This window comes from Rhinopithecus roxellana, chromosome 8 (genome assembly GCF_007565055.1).
Source record: "Rhinopithecus roxellana isolate Shanxi Qingling chromosome 8, ASM756505v1, whole genome shotgun sequence".
Taxonomy (NCBI): Eukaryota; Metazoa; Chordata; class Mammalia; order Primates; family Cercopithecidae; genus Rhinopithecus; species Rhinopithecus roxellana.
Genome location: NC_044556.1, coordinates 42,227,678 through 42,242,047, shown reverse-complemented (window position 1 = coordinate 42,242,047; position 14,370 = coordinate 42,227,678). Strand labels below are relative to the sequence as shown.

The 14,370-nt window shown below is 53.6% G+C and overlaps 1 protein-coding gene across 3 annotated transcripts; it reads right to left on the bottom strand.

The window, feature by feature from the left end:
• Nucleotides 1-1,460: 1,460 nt before the first annotated feature.
• Nucleotides 1,461-13,798, bottom strand: PBXIP1 (PBX homeobox interacting protein 1). Of its 3 annotated transcripts, XM_030935725.1 has the most exons (12): nt 13,568-13,596; nt 11,184-11,270; nt 10,965-11,053; nt 9,001-9,127; nt 8,679-8,743; nt 8,440-8,605; nt 5,553-5,786; nt 5,402-5,425; nt 5,050-5,132; nt 4,825-4,956; nt 2,957-4,188; nt 1,461-2,498 (listed from the first exon to the last, which is right to left on the bottom strand). In XM_030935725.1, exons 4-12 carry the CDS (start codon nt 9,089-9,091, stop codon nt 2,399-2,401), a joined length of 2,127 nt encoding a protein of 708 aa, XP_030791585.1. In that variant the 5' UTR covers nt 9,092-9,127; nt 10,965-11,053; nt 11,184-11,270; nt 13,568-13,596; the 3' UTR covers nt 1,461-2,398. The 3 variants fall into 3 exon arrangements, with proteins under 3 accessions (XP_030791585.1, XP_010362980.2, XP_010362981.2); XM_010364678.2 differs by lacking the exon at nt 10,965-11,053 and having other exon boundaries at nt 13,568-13,798; XM_010364679.2 differs by lacking the exons at nt 10,965-11,053; nt 11,184-11,270 and having other exon boundaries at nt 13,568-13,638.
• Nucleotides 13,799-14,370: the final 572 nt, after the last annotated feature.

The following is a 14,370-nucleotide window of genomic DNA, read 5'->3' as shown; positions in this document are numbered from 1 at the left end:
CAGGAGAATGGCGTGAACCCAGGAGGTGGAGCTTGCAGTGAGCTGAGATGGTGCCACTACACTCCAGCCTGGGTGACAGAGCGAGACTCCATCTCAAAAAAAAAAAAAGAAACAAACAAACTGAGAAGCCCCAAGGGGCCACAGTGAAAGTCACCACCCTCTGGGAACCCAAGTAGGCCAGTTTGCATCCCCTTTCCCAGGCCCAGCCACCTGCCCCAGGACACTGAATCCTACCTACCTTCTAGCCTGAATCTCTCTCTCAGCAACCCAACTTTACCAGTCAGCTGTTCAGGCAGCAAGAATTTTGAGCACCTACAGAAGGTGAGCGACATGAAGAGGATAAAACTAGGCTTCTTCGAGGAGCAGTGTGGTTCATAGTCCTGGATACCAAATCCTAAAGCCTCCCCAGCCCATATCACCGATCTTCTGCCTGAAAGTTCTTCCTTAGATCTAACTGCAGTTACTCCTGCTGCAGAAAGCAGGTTCCACTGGACTATAGGCTTCTCTTTTTTAGTTTTTTATTGTTGTTGTTGTTGTTTTGTTTTGAGCCAGAGTCTTGCTCTGTCGCCTAGGCTGGAGTGCAGTGGCACGATCCTGGCTCACTGCAACCTCTGCCTCCCAGATTCAAGTGATTCTCCTGCCTCAGCCTCCCGAGTAGCTGGGACTAAAGGCGCCTGCCACCAGGCACGGCTAATTTTTTGTATTTTAGTAGAGATGGGGTTTCACCATGTTGCCCAGGCTGGTGTCGAACTCCTGAGCTCAGGCAATCCGTCCGCCTCAGCCTCCCAAAGTGCTGGGATTACAGGCATGTACCATAGCACCCGACCCAACTTTAGGCTTCTTAAGGTGCCTCTGTATTCACAGTGCCTCTCTGTTTCTGGTACACAATAGACTTTATAAATGTTTGCTGAATTAGTGGTCCTTGTTCCATCCCCAGCCTGCCCTAACCCCTGTCCCACCCATGAATTCAATGAGCTATACCTTTAAGCCCTTAAATAGTGTTACATATTCACTTGCTAAATAACACAGACATCAGTTACAGCCCTTTCTAGAACCTATAGTCCATCCCCTCCTGCCTGAGTAGTCACACCACATTATTCTGTCCCCTGTACATCCTGGGTATTTCCAAGATCGTCAAGAAGCCCAGTGTATTGCCGAAGGGACTGAGGTTAGATCTCAGGGAGGACTTCCTAGAGAATAGCCAAGGGGAATCTGGTCATCTTGGGAGGGCTGGCCAGTGGAGCAGGCCCTGGGGTGAGTGAGGTAGGGTCTGAGATTTTGGGGACAGTGAGTAGTGGGAGAGGCAAGGTCTGGAGCAAATGTGGAGCCAGGGTGCCACCTAGTGGCTCCCTCACCTCCCCAGCCCCAGAAGCTCTTCCTTCTGGGCCTGGGTTCTTTTCCCTCCTCCACACCCTTCCCTAAAGAAGGCAGTAATTTTTGAGAGCCCAAAACAGGAGAGGCATTTTTCTTGCATTGCTTTATTTAATCTCTTCCCCAGCCCTTCCATTGCCTTTTTTGAGGATAAGAAACCCAAAGTTCCCAGAGATTAACTTGCCCAAGATCACTTAGCCTGGATTTGAGCCCGAGACTCAGACTCCAAAACCCACACTCAATTTGCTACATCTCCCAGGGGTGCGGCCAAGGCAGCTGTGAGCAAAAGGAGAAGTGTCAGCTTCTCAAGAGCCTAGAGTTTGTTGGAAGGGCAAGGCAAGGGCAAAGGGGGATACAGGACAAGGAGGGAAGTACCAGTGCCTGGGATAGACCCACCCATTCAGGCAGAGGGTGTGGGGTGTCCCCCGTGCTTAGAAACCACCCAGCATCATAGCTGCAACAGCACTTTATTGGGATCTGAGTCTATAGTTCACATAGGGAGGTGAGGCCATGAGAGAAGCAGGGGTTAAAAAAGGGGGGACTTCACCCCCTGGGGACAGCTGCTTCCAAACCCAGTAAAACCCCAGGGAAAGTCCTCGTGCTGGGCCTCGAGCCAGCAACTGTAGTCAAATCCCAAGGCACCGGTCAGCATGTGGGTCAAAGGGGCCCACTCTGGGGACATACACACAAGAGGATGAAGGCTCTTTAGCTTCAGAATCAGATTGCCTTCCCCACACCCCACCCCAAAACAGGCTCCTCTCCCATCTCCCCCTTCACAGTGACAAAACACAAGCCCACATCCCAGGGCCTGGAGTATCTGCATACATTTGCATAGACGGAAACAGGTCCAGCTAAGGCCTTCTTCTAGATAAAGTGACATCAGTGCAGGGCTGGTGATTTTGCTTTACTGTGTGAAAGATATCTGAGGACACCAAACAAGCCAGGACAGAGTCTACCCTCCAGGAGTTAGATAACGCTGGCATCTTGGGCTGGGCCAGGCCAAGGCCATTCACCGTGCGGCAGGGTGTCAGCCCCGGTGGTGGTGGTGGTGGTGGCGGCTATGGCTGTGTCCCTCCGTGGGCCCCGCAGCTCTTGGGCTCTGTGAGTGCTTGTCCTTCTTCCCTGACCTGTGGGGAGAAAAAGGCCTTTAGCGGACAATACTATGTGATGAAAATGGGTTCCCCGAGGAGAGAGGACCCTGCTCCTCCCAGTGAAGCTGACTTGAGCAGGCACTGCCAAGCATATGGGGGGAAAACCTGGTCTCCCAGGATGAAGGCTCCAGTCAGGAAGGCAGGAAGATGGGGATCTCCCTCGTCCCCTCGGCCATGCAGGTAGAGGTAGGGCAGGGCAACTCAGGAGAAAGAATCCCCCCGCCCAAAAGGGGACTGCTCAGGACCACTCTGGGGTAGGCATAGGCAGCTTCCTGCCCTCAAGGGAAGAAAGGAAGCGGACCTGGATGACTTTTCTAAGGGAAGCCAGCTGGGGACCAAAAGTAGGGATACATCCTCAAACTAATGACCCTTGCTCTTCACATCCTCCCAACTGCCTCTGTCCCACCCGACCCAACTCCCCCACAGCTGCCCACCTCTTCTTCAGTGCTTTGTCTCCAAAGAAGTGGCTGAAGATGAAGTCCTCAAAGTCATCTACTTCATCATCATCACCTGTCTGTTGCACAGCCACCTCCTCCAAGCTGTCCTCCAGGGCATCCACAAAATCCCGGAAGCGGAGGCGGTCATGACGGAAGATGCCGTCCTCACCAAAGAAAGCAGGCCAGAGGGGTAGCTCCTTGGTCAGCTGCCCAGCCCAGGGCAGCCGTGCCAGGTATGTTCTTAGCAGAGAGGCCAGCTCCTGTTGCCGCACTGGGGCTAGCTCTGTGCCGAAGAAAGTCAGGCCCTCCTGCCGGGCACACTCATCCACACCTGAGCAGCCCTGGGGTGCCCGGTACTTGGGCCTCAACAGTTCTGCCCAGGATGGCAGGGGGTCATGGCTGTCCTTAGCCCCTTCCCTCCACCGAGGTTGCTTCTGCTTTTCTCCAGAGGAGTGGAAGCTACCACTTTTCCTTGGGGGTTCCTTCAGGCCCTGTCGCTTGCCCTCCTTCTTGCTCCCCGACTCCTCCACCCTTGGCCTGCCCTCCTTCCACCTTCCTGCCGGCTCCCTGTCCTCCTGACCTCCCCTATTCTTCTTCCGTTCCCGGCCAGATTCTTCCTTCTTATGGTTCCAGTGCTCAGCCTTCCGGTCCCTCTGCCCATCCCACCACTTTTCCTTTCCACTCCACTCCCTGGAATTCTGGAAGTGGGACTTCTGGTGCCAGGCCTCTGAGGCATTGGCAGAGACCCCAGGGTCCCGGCCCCCGTTCTCCAGGCTCTGCAGTTTCTGGGCCAATCTGTGGCCCAGCTCAGCCAAGCCAGCATGAGCTGGGTCCCCATGGCCGGCATCCTTCAAGCTCCTCTCCAGATCCTGCTGTACAGACCCCAGCAGCCGTCGCTGCTTCTCCAACTCTTGCCTTAATGCCTGTGCCTCAGCCTCCAGCTGTTCCTTCTGCTTCAGGAAGCTGAGTTCTGGCTCCTGTTCCCTGGGGCCTTGCTCCTTGATGGCCTTGTCACCCTGTGGGCCTCTACCCCCACTGAGGCACACTCCATCCGTGCCCCGGACACAGTCGGCCTCCAGCCCCTGGAGCCGGGCCCGCAGCTGCTGCAGCTCTGACTCCAGAGCCCGCTGGAAGGCTTCGCCCTGCTGCAGAGCACCCCGGAGCTGGGCATTCTCCTCCTCTAGCCCTTTGGGCTGGTGCATAAGGCTCTGAAGCTCTTCCTTCTGGGCCTGGAATATGGTTTGGAACAAAGGAAGTCACAAAGAGTTCTTGTCAGGATAGCCCCAATGCTTTCTACGCCAATTCCATTCCATTATAGTGAGCAGGTGGCCTGAGCCCCTTTTATGGCCTGGAACACCCAGAGGATTTGGTTTTCATCCTCTACCCCATCTTCATCATGAATGAGACACAGGGATCCCCAAATTCCATCTTGGGTCTCGGCACATATTTATATATATATGTCTCTATATAAGCACACATTTCCTAGATTCACCTAAGGATAACCAATGTGTGGCTCTCACGGTTTTGTTTCCACTTCCTGTACCTGGAACAGTGTTAACTGATCATGGCACTTGGCATGTTATTTAAATCCTTTTCCACACAGTGCTCCAGGCAGACTACACCAGTCAATCACAGGTGATACCATGTATGTTTTATGTACCATGTAGAACAGGTATGCCAGCCCTGGCCCAAACCTTAGCACAGGGATGTGAACCAAGAACTGGGAAAATGCCCTGACTATAGTGGGAGAGGGGAGGTTCAGGATGTGTGGGTAAATAGGAAACATTCCTTTTGGGGGAGAATGCTAGGACAGACACCTGGCCTAGGTGGGTTACCCTAGCCCAGCCCCTCCTGCCTATGCCCACCTGCAGCTGGGCCTGCAGTAGCCGGATGTCCTGATTCTCTTTGGCCAGCTTGTCCAGCAGAAGACCCATGTTCTGCAGGCTGGGGACATGGTCAGGAGGCACTGAGGACTGCAGCTGTTCCCTTAGCCCATCCTGAGGGCAGAAGAGCCTGTTATGCCATGCTACCCCACAGCCCAGGTTCTCCCCAGCCAGGCCCCACCTGCCTCTGGAGACATTCACATATACCTGCCTGTCCCCTACAGCATCCAGCAGCTCGGGGTCTGACCCAGTGTCCGGGAGGACCTGCAGCTCCACTTCCTCCATGGGCCCTGTGGGAAAGGGAAGTCCTGAAACTGGTCCTGAGGCACACAGAGCCCATTCTCCCCACACCCTCCCATTCACACAGTCACCACTCCTGTTCAGGACCCACCCTGTGGCTGAGAGGTCTGGTGAGGTAAAGGGCCAAGGGGCACCCTGAACAGCTGACAAGGCCACTAACTGAGAAGTAAATGTGAGCCCCCAGCACCCCTACTCCTGACCCAGAGAACCAAAGAACACACAAAACCCCCCAGCACAGGCCAGGCCCCTCCCTACTCACCAGTCTCAGACTCTGAGAGGCCACCTAAGGATAAAGACAGAGGAGTCTGATGAGGCCCTCAGAGAGGGGTGAGGTGAAATAAGGTGAGAACATGGCAGGAGGGCAGGCAAGTGTGGAAGCCCAAAGCCCCAGCCTCAGAGGTACCACTCACCCGAGAAGAGGAGGACCCCCAGGCCCAGCAGAACCAGGGCCCCGAGGAGGCACATGTTGAGGGAGATGCCCAGCTCCCCGCCTGCACCCTCACCCCCAGCCTGGTTCTCCACAGCCAGGGGCGCCACGGGCTGAGGTGGGCCGGCCTCCCAGCCCCGCCGTCTCCGCAGACCCTCCACGTCCACGTCGGTGTCATCCTCACTGCTGGAGCAGTGGCCCTCCTCTCTGATCCAAGCTAGGGGAAAGAACAGGGACAGGGCAGTGAGGTGACTGGAGAGACGGGAAGACACAGGGAGAGAGGGGAAGCAGAGGAAGGCACAGGGAGGGAGGTCCTCAGCCCTGACCCCAGAGAGGGGCACATGAAGACCCTGCCCACTTGCCCACTTCTGCCTAGGCATTGATGACTGCCCCTGCCCAGTTTGGAGGCAGGAGACCAGTGCTGTCAATGTACAAGCTATAAAAGCCATTTTCATCCTGAAAGTATCCTCCTTCCTCAGTGTGTGCCGTGCATCAAACCTCTGCAGCTATTAATATCCTCCTGGGTCCCCTCCAAACTCTCTGGCCACTCCTTCCCATTCTCCCTCCCAGGCTCTTCCCTGATCCTATAGTCGGTGGTTTCCCTAGCACCATTTCAGGTTCTCTGCTCTTCTCACTGTACACATATTCACAACTCTCTCACCACCACTGACACCCCGCTTCAGCAATGAGTCCTTAGTGTGTAACTCCTGACTTGACATCCCAGAGCTCCAAGCCTGTATGTCTGACTGCCTACTGGCCACTCCCTCTGGGACCAAACATTCAACACACTGCCCTGCAAAGTGGTTCTTTGCTAGTGTTTTCCCAATTCAGGGGAAGGCACCGCTGCCACCACCTAGCTAACCTAAGCCCTCCCTTTCCACCTCACATCCAGACAATTTCACAGTTCTACACTGAAACATCTTGACAGTCTACCCCTGTTCACAACCCACACTGTACCTGCGTTAGTTCAGGTCTGCATCTTCTTTCTTTTTTTTTTTAATATTTTTTAATTTTTATTTATTTATTTTTTGAGACAGGGTCTGGCTCTGTCGCCCAGACTGGAGTGCAGTGATGCGATCACAACTCACCGTAACCTCTGCCTCCCAGGCTCAAGTGATCCTCCCACCTCAGCCTCCCGAGTAGCTGGGACTATAGGCATGCATCATTACGCCCGGCTATTTTTTTTTTTTTTTTTTTTTGTATTTTTTTGTAAAGATGGGGTTCCCAGGCTGAGCTCAAGTGATCCACCTGCCTCAGCCTCCCAAACTGCAAGGATTATAGGTGTGAGCCACCACACCCAGCCTATTTTTATTTTTATTTATTTTATTTTATTTATTTATTTTTATTTTATTTTTTGAGGCAGAGTCTACCTCTGTCACCCAGGCTGGAGTGCAGCGGCACGATCTTGGCTCACTGCAACCCCTGCCTCCTGGGTTCAAGCAATTCCCCTGCCTCAGCTTCCCAGGTAGCTGGGAAGTAGTTGGGACTACAGGCGTGCACCACCACACCCGGCTAATTTCTGTATTTTTAGTAGACACGGGATTTCACCATGTTGCCCAGGCTGGTCTCAAACTTCTGACCTCAGGTGATCCACCCACCTTGGCCTCTCAAAGTGCTGGGACTACAGGCGTGGGCCACCACACCCAGCCGCCTATTTTTATTTTCTTTTTTCTTTCTTTTTTTTTTTTTTTTTTCTGAGATGGAGTCTCGCTCTGTCGCCCAGGCTAGAGTGCAGTGGCGCGATCTCGGCTCACTGCAACCTCCACCTCCCGGGTTCAAGGGATTCTCCTACCTCAGCTTCTCGAGTAACTGGGACTACAGACGCATGCCACCACGCCCGGCTAATTTTTTATTTTTAGTAGAGATGGGGTTTCACCATCTTGGCCAGGCTGGTCTTGAACTCCTGACCTTGTGATCCACCCACCTCGGCCTCCCAAAGTGCTGGGATTACAGGCATGAGCCACCGCGCCTGGCCAATTTTTATTTTCTTTAGAAACAGGGTCTCGCTTTGTTGTCCAGGCTAGAGTGCAGTGGGATGATCATGGCTCACTGCAGTCTTGAATTCCCGGGCTCAAGCAATTCTCCTACCTCAGCCTCCCAAAGTGCTGAGATTATAGGTGCAAGCCACCGTGCCTGGCCCAGGTCTGCATCATCTTTTCCTGACCAGTGCAGTTGCCTCCTAAATGACCCCCAGGCCCTCCATCCTGTCACTCAACAGGGACCAATTCCTATACTTCTCTGCCACAAGCCTGGAACAGAACTCCTTAGCACAAGACAAGTGGTCCCCACTCCTTTGCTGATGCTGCAGCCTTGGCCTAAAATAATCTCTTTCCCCTGCCCTACGTACCAAAAGCCTACTCTGTGCTCAGGGCTCCACTCAAATGTCACCTCTCACTGTCCCAGCCTCTCCCTTGCCCTCAACCAGTCTCCTGACTGAATGGCCTCTCCCTCCTTTGGGAGTACCTTAATTATATTTCTGTACCTCTCTTAGGTCTGATATGCACCTTGGCTCAGTCTGATCTGCCGCTTACATAGGCGGTAACCACTCATCTTCCCTCTGCCCAGGCCCAGGGCCAGCACAAGGAAGGGACTCCAGAATGAGGGTTGAATTCTGGAGGCAAGAAAAGAGGAGGCCCCCATGGCAGAGAGGAAAGAGTCAACCAGATGTGGGCCCTGCCCCTTACCAGCAGTGTGACCTTGGTCAAGTCATTCAACCTTTCTGGGCCTCAATGTCCCAGGGGTAGTGGTGAGAAAGGAGAGCACCAAGGTGCTCAGCCCCAGGGCCTGGACCAGAGCATGTCCTCTGTGGCTGATCCCTCTCCCATACCTTCTAGAAGGAGAGTGACAAGAGAGACAAGGAGGACTCTCACCTGCTTTGGGGGTTGAAGGCAGGTTCTGTGGAGGGCTCTGGCCTTCCAGGTCCTGTGTGTCTGGTCCCAGGTCTGTCACCACGGTGGTCTCCTGCAGGTCTCCCTGGACTACTGTGTCTCCGGGACCAGGAGACTCCACACCACAAACATCATCTTCCAGGGTGCCCTAATGCAGATGCAGCAGTGAGCAGCTGCTAGCCCTCCCTACCTCCCTTCCTTCCCACAGGGAAGCTCCTCACCTTGACCTCAGCCTCCTCTGTTAGAATGCTGCCAGACTGAGGGCTTTCAGTCTGGAAGAGTGTCCCTGTGGTAGGAGAAAAGGCCCAGAAAAACCCACTGCCCCAGCTGAATTTCCTATGCAGTCCTCTTGTCTCCCACGGGCCCCTACCAGGTTGGAAGGGGCAGGAAAAAGCCAGATGGAATGAGAAAAGGAGTTTGTCAACTGAGATTAACGGAGGAACTAAAACGAACCAGCCTCCCTTTCTCTGAGGAAACTGGGAAACCCCAAAATATGGAGAATAGCTTTGTCCAGTAAGGCACGTCCTAAGCAGGGCCTGGTACCTTCTCCATCCATGGTCCCAGCTAATTCTTCCCCATCTGCCTTGGAGGGGCTGTGAGGGGCCTGCAGGGCTCTCTCAGATTCTGGGTCCATCCTAGATGCCGGGCCCAGCGTCTCCACGGGTAGGCTCTGGGAGGAGAAGTGCAAGGAGAAGGGCTGCACCCGAGAATGGGGCCCCAGTCCACATCCCAGAAACACACACGTTCAGTCATGAGCTGGCCCGAAAAGGGGCTCCAGGCAGCACCAAGTGCTTGGCCATTCCCCAGCCTCACTCACTGCGAGGAGGAACTTTCAGGGGCCAGGTTTCCGCTACACAGAGAAGCACCACCACACCAAGGCACTGGATGCAGCACAAACCTGGTGCCCCCCTGCCAGGAGGTGAGCTACAGCCTAGATTTCCCTCCCCTCAAGATCAGTAGCACTTCCTTCCCCACAGATGAACAACCCAGATATTATAATATTAAGGGTGGGAGGAAGGCAAGAGAACAAAGTTCCCTGGGTGCCCACGGGTCACAGTTATGCCTCCCAGGGTGTCACTGCAGCTGCCCTCTCAACTGGACAACTACTTACATCTCCCAAGCCTTTCTGGCCTTTCCCACTGGCCCCTGACACTCCCCCAACACCCAGCAGCTGCTCACAGAAGCCCAACCCACCCCAACCACAGACAGCCTGTCTCCAGGGTGTTCTCAGCCTGAATATTCAGCCCTGGCCACACAGCCTTGGCCTCCTCCCTCTGCCTACTCCCCTTCCACAGGGCCCTGGCCTGCCACCACCCCGTGGCTCCAACTACCCCTTTGAGAATAATGCTTCAGGCCGGGCGCGGTGGCTCAAGCCTGTAATCCCAGCACTTTGGGAGGCCGAGACGGGCGGATCACGAGGTCAGGAGATCGAGACCATCCTGGCTAACATGGTGAAACCCCGTCTCTACTAAAAAATACAAAAAACTAGCCGGGCAAGGTGGCGGGCCCCTGTAGTCCCAGCTACTCGGGAGGCTGAGGCAGGAGAATGGCATAAACCCGGGAGGCAGAGCTTGCAGTGAGCTGAGATCCGGCCACTGCACTCCAGCCCGGGCAACCGAGCGAGACTCCGTCTCAAAAAAAAAAAAAAGAGAGAATAATGCTTCATCTTAGTTGTGTCTTTGCCATTTTCAAAACATTTTTATTCTCATGGTCCCTCCTACAAGGCAAAAATCATGACCCGCATTTTACAAGAGGGGACAGAGAGGTGAAATGGCATGCCCAAGGTCCCCCAGCTGTCAACAAAGACACCTCAACAGGAGGCCGGGGCTCTGAGAGCCTGGTGCCCGCCTGCTCATACCTGCCTTCCCTCTGCCAGCGAGTCTCAATCCATGTATCTTGCTCCAGCATCATCCCCAAGGTCAACTCCTTACTCCCAGCTGGGTTCCTCAAGGGCACCTCAAACTCAACATATTGAAACCAAGCTCCTCCCCTCCTCCCCTCCTGGTGGCTCTAATATACAAAGTCGCAAGGTCTTGGAACTCTCAGAGATGTCTTTGACAAATTTTTGCCATCCCTTCTCTAGCCACTCATTTCCCCATCCTGCCAGCCCCCTTCTCCCTCCTCAGTGGGCTTCTGCCCCACCAGCTGCTACCTGGACTTCTGCAGGGGGTGTTCAAAACACTCTCTCCCTGTTCCCACCCAGGCTGCACAGTGGCTTCACCCTCTGCCCAAGACAATGATTGTCCTGATCCCTCTAACCCAAAGCCCCACGTTGATTTCCCATCAGGATGAGGCCTGAAGGCCTCAGCCAGGCCCTTCAGGTCTCTTCCAGGGGTTCCGAGGTTCTGCCCCCAACCTCACTCCAACACTGGCTCCAATCCACATCTCCACATCACCCATGGGTGTCCCACAGTCTCCCCCAGCATGGCTTTCCCCACTATCGCCTCGGGACCTTTGTTCACATTGGTCTCTCCATTCGAAATCCCTCCCTACTTGTCTCGGCTTACCGAACTGGTCCCTTCCTTCACAGCATGGTCCAAGTGCCAACACCTGACCCCTGGGGCCCGATCTCCTTCTTCCTGCTACTGGAGTTCCTCTAACAGCCAGCAGGAAGTGATGCAAGTGACCATCAGGACTAAGGAAAAGGACCCACCAAGAAAGAAGCCCAGCACTGCAGAAACACCCCCCAACCCTGTCCCCATGGTTCCCAGGCCTGCTCTTCCTACCTCAGAGCCAGCAAGCACCCAGCTATTATCAGAGTCTGGGCAGGAGGCCATAGTTGCTGAGGTCCCTGAGGCTGCTGTGGCTGCCACCTGCAGAAGAAAGCTCTCTTAAGGATGGGTGCTCCCTTCAGGAGGGGCAGGATGCAGAAAGCAGCCTTGGCTGGGTTCCAAGGTTCAAGTGCTGGGCAGCAGCCTCCAGAACCAAGCCTGGTTCCAGTCCTTCTCTCCCTGATACCCCAATTCTTCTAAGCAGTGTTTGCCTTGCAAATCAGAACCTGCCAACAGCCACAGAGAAGCCAGCCTTTTCCAGGGACCAACAGGGCCTTGGAAAACTGAACTGACCTTGAAAGGTCAAAGTAGCATAGGCTGGAAAGGCTCTGGGGAATTCCAGTCCAGCCCCCTGACATTTTAGTCAGGGAAGATTAAGCCCAGCAAGGTTGACAGACTTGACTTGCCAATAAGAAGCCTTGTTAATAAGAAGAGCAGGAAAACAACACAGCCCTCCCTTCACAACACCAGGTACCTACACAATCACTACCTTCTCCCCCAGGACCTGCAAAGGAAGACTTGATGGCCTCCTTCAGCCCTAAATGTCCCACCACTTGCCCAGCATAAGTCCTTGGTATGGTCTAGTTCAATGGTTCTCAATCTTGGTTGCACATTGGAATCACCTAAGATTTTGATTCAATTGAGTTGGGGTGTAGGCCCAGGCGTGGGTCTTTTTAAAAACCTCTCAAATGATTCTCATGCGCACCCAGGGTTGAGAACCACTGGCATAGCTTAGATCCACCTGGATGCACCTTTTATAAGTCTCCTCATCACTCTCAGCTCCATTATAAATTCTGTTTACCTTCTTAGTAATCGCCAGAGTTTGGTGTTAGGGAACTTGAAGGTGACTGGGAAAATGGATTTATGGCAACTATCATGTATATATACACCACTTTATAGCTTGCAAAAAATAGACAAAAATCAGGGCTATGGTCCTGCACCCCGTTAATCTGCTCTGACTTGATAGGGACAGGGGAGGGAATCACTCCAGTTTCCAAAGCCTGACTGACACAAAGCAGGGTAAGAAGAGAGGGATCCGCCCCTTCATTGAAGGCTAAGACAGTTCCCTCAGGCAGCTCCTGTTGGGACCAGGCATAAAGGTGGAAGGATAGATGAGCTGACCTCTCAAGAGTAGGATTGTGATCCTTCAGAAGAGGATAAATGACTGCTTCCCGAGCACTTTATAAGGAAACTCAGGAAAAGGGAAGTGAGGCTGGGACAGTACGGCAGTTCTACCTTTGAAACCAACCACATTATCCCCTTCCGTTTGAGCTGTTTTCAAGTCCCACGTGGTGCCCTAAATAACCTCCTGTGGCTCCTGCCAGTCAAGATCCAAGTCCTGGATAGGTCTTTCCCAATGCCCATCCTCCCAGACACATGCACCCATCCCACACGGAGACAGGAGAATGGCTGCAATGACTTCCCTGTACCAAGTCCAACAGGACACCCTGGCATGCATCTCTAAGTATCCATAGAGCCATAGCTGTTCAGCCTTCCGCTTGTGGCTCCGCCCCCGCCATTGTCATCATCTCCCCATCCCCAGTTGCTGACTGTTAACAGGTGGTGGCAGGAAGGAAGTGGCAGCAGCTTGGGCTGAAGTCCCTGTTTATCCCTAGCTGTGTGTACAGCCTGCTCAGGTCCTCTAGAACCAGGCACCATGGCAACCACAGTGATGTCAGACCCACTGTCTCCATGGAAACCAGCAAAGGTATTTGGGTCAACAAAACAAATACTTATGAGGCCCAAATAGGAGACACTCTGAAGCTCCTATACTCTGGGTCCCAAACCCTGATATCTCTCTCTTGGTTAGGTTAACCCAGGATTCAAAAAAATACCCCTCTTCTCCCAAGCCAGCATCTCACTGCCTTATTAGGAAGTTCCTTCTGCTGTCTAATCTCCACCCTTCCCTGCTGTGTTTCTAGATCTTTTTCTTTTCATCGACCTTCTGGAAGAAAACCCACCTCCACTCCCTCCCCCCACCCCCTTCTTTTCATTCAGGCAGGATTCAACAAACACCTCCTGTAAGGATTATGACAGAGACTTCTGCTATTTCTAAAAAACAGCTAAAGGGGGAGCTCTCCCACTCAGTACAAAGCTAGGAAGTCTCGTCTCTAGTTAATTTAAACTCTTCTAACAGTTGCGCCTCCAAACCTCTAAAGCAAAGGATCTAGGGCCACTTGCCTGGGGTTCCTGTTTTGTTAGTGTTGGCACCTGGCCCTCCTCCCCCAGCCCGGAAATCAAAAGCAGTTCATTCCTTCTAGATTAGTTCCCCCTTCCCTTTTCCTTATTCCACCCCCGTCACAGGGAATCTGTGGACCCCTTCCCAGCTAAGGCATTACCTGACCCAGCTCTTGCTTCGGTCTTCAGCTTAACCTGTTGCTGGCTTCCCTTCGTTTGCAGCCCGAGAAGAGAATCATGTGACCAGAAACTGACCAATGAAAAGTCAACATCCCCAAGTGGGCGGAAACTTTTGGCCAATAAGAGGAGGAATTGAGAGTCAGGGGGAGGGGAAGGGAGGTCTAGCGGCAGGGCCCCTGAACTTGAGCTTACCGGGTGGGCGACCGGGGTCTCAGCTAACTGAATCCTGAGTTTCCTGCCCTTCTTTCCCAGTGTCTAAACAGTTTCTAGAGAGAACCCCCCCCAAACTGAGAGAAAGGCAGAGGGTGCCGTTTTCTGAGATGACGAAGACAAGGGGCCAGGTTGGTCCCAGGATAGACAGAGACAGCTGTGAGATGGGGGAAGGGAGAGAGACAGGTCGCAAATCCAGGGTATGGAAATAGCCCTCCTGCCATTCTCCCCAATCTGCTCCAGCACAGGTTGCTTAAAAGATGCCATTGCTACTTTTAAAAAAACGGTTGGGGGACGGGAATGATCTGAAAAACATCCCAAAATGAAATTGGCTGGAACAGGAGTAGCCCCTCCCCTCACCCTTAGAGCTACACTTGCTCCCTAACCCAAACAACTGGGAGGTGGGTGGGGTGCTAAACCCAGAAGAGCTCAAGCACTTGTCTTCCAGAGGCTTTGGTGCCAAATCCTCCTGGCTCCAGGCCTGGACCAGGAATATGCTCAGAAAGGAAACTCAGTTTCTCACAGCTGAGACACAGGGGGATGGGCGGGGAAACACAGACCTCCCTAGGCTCAG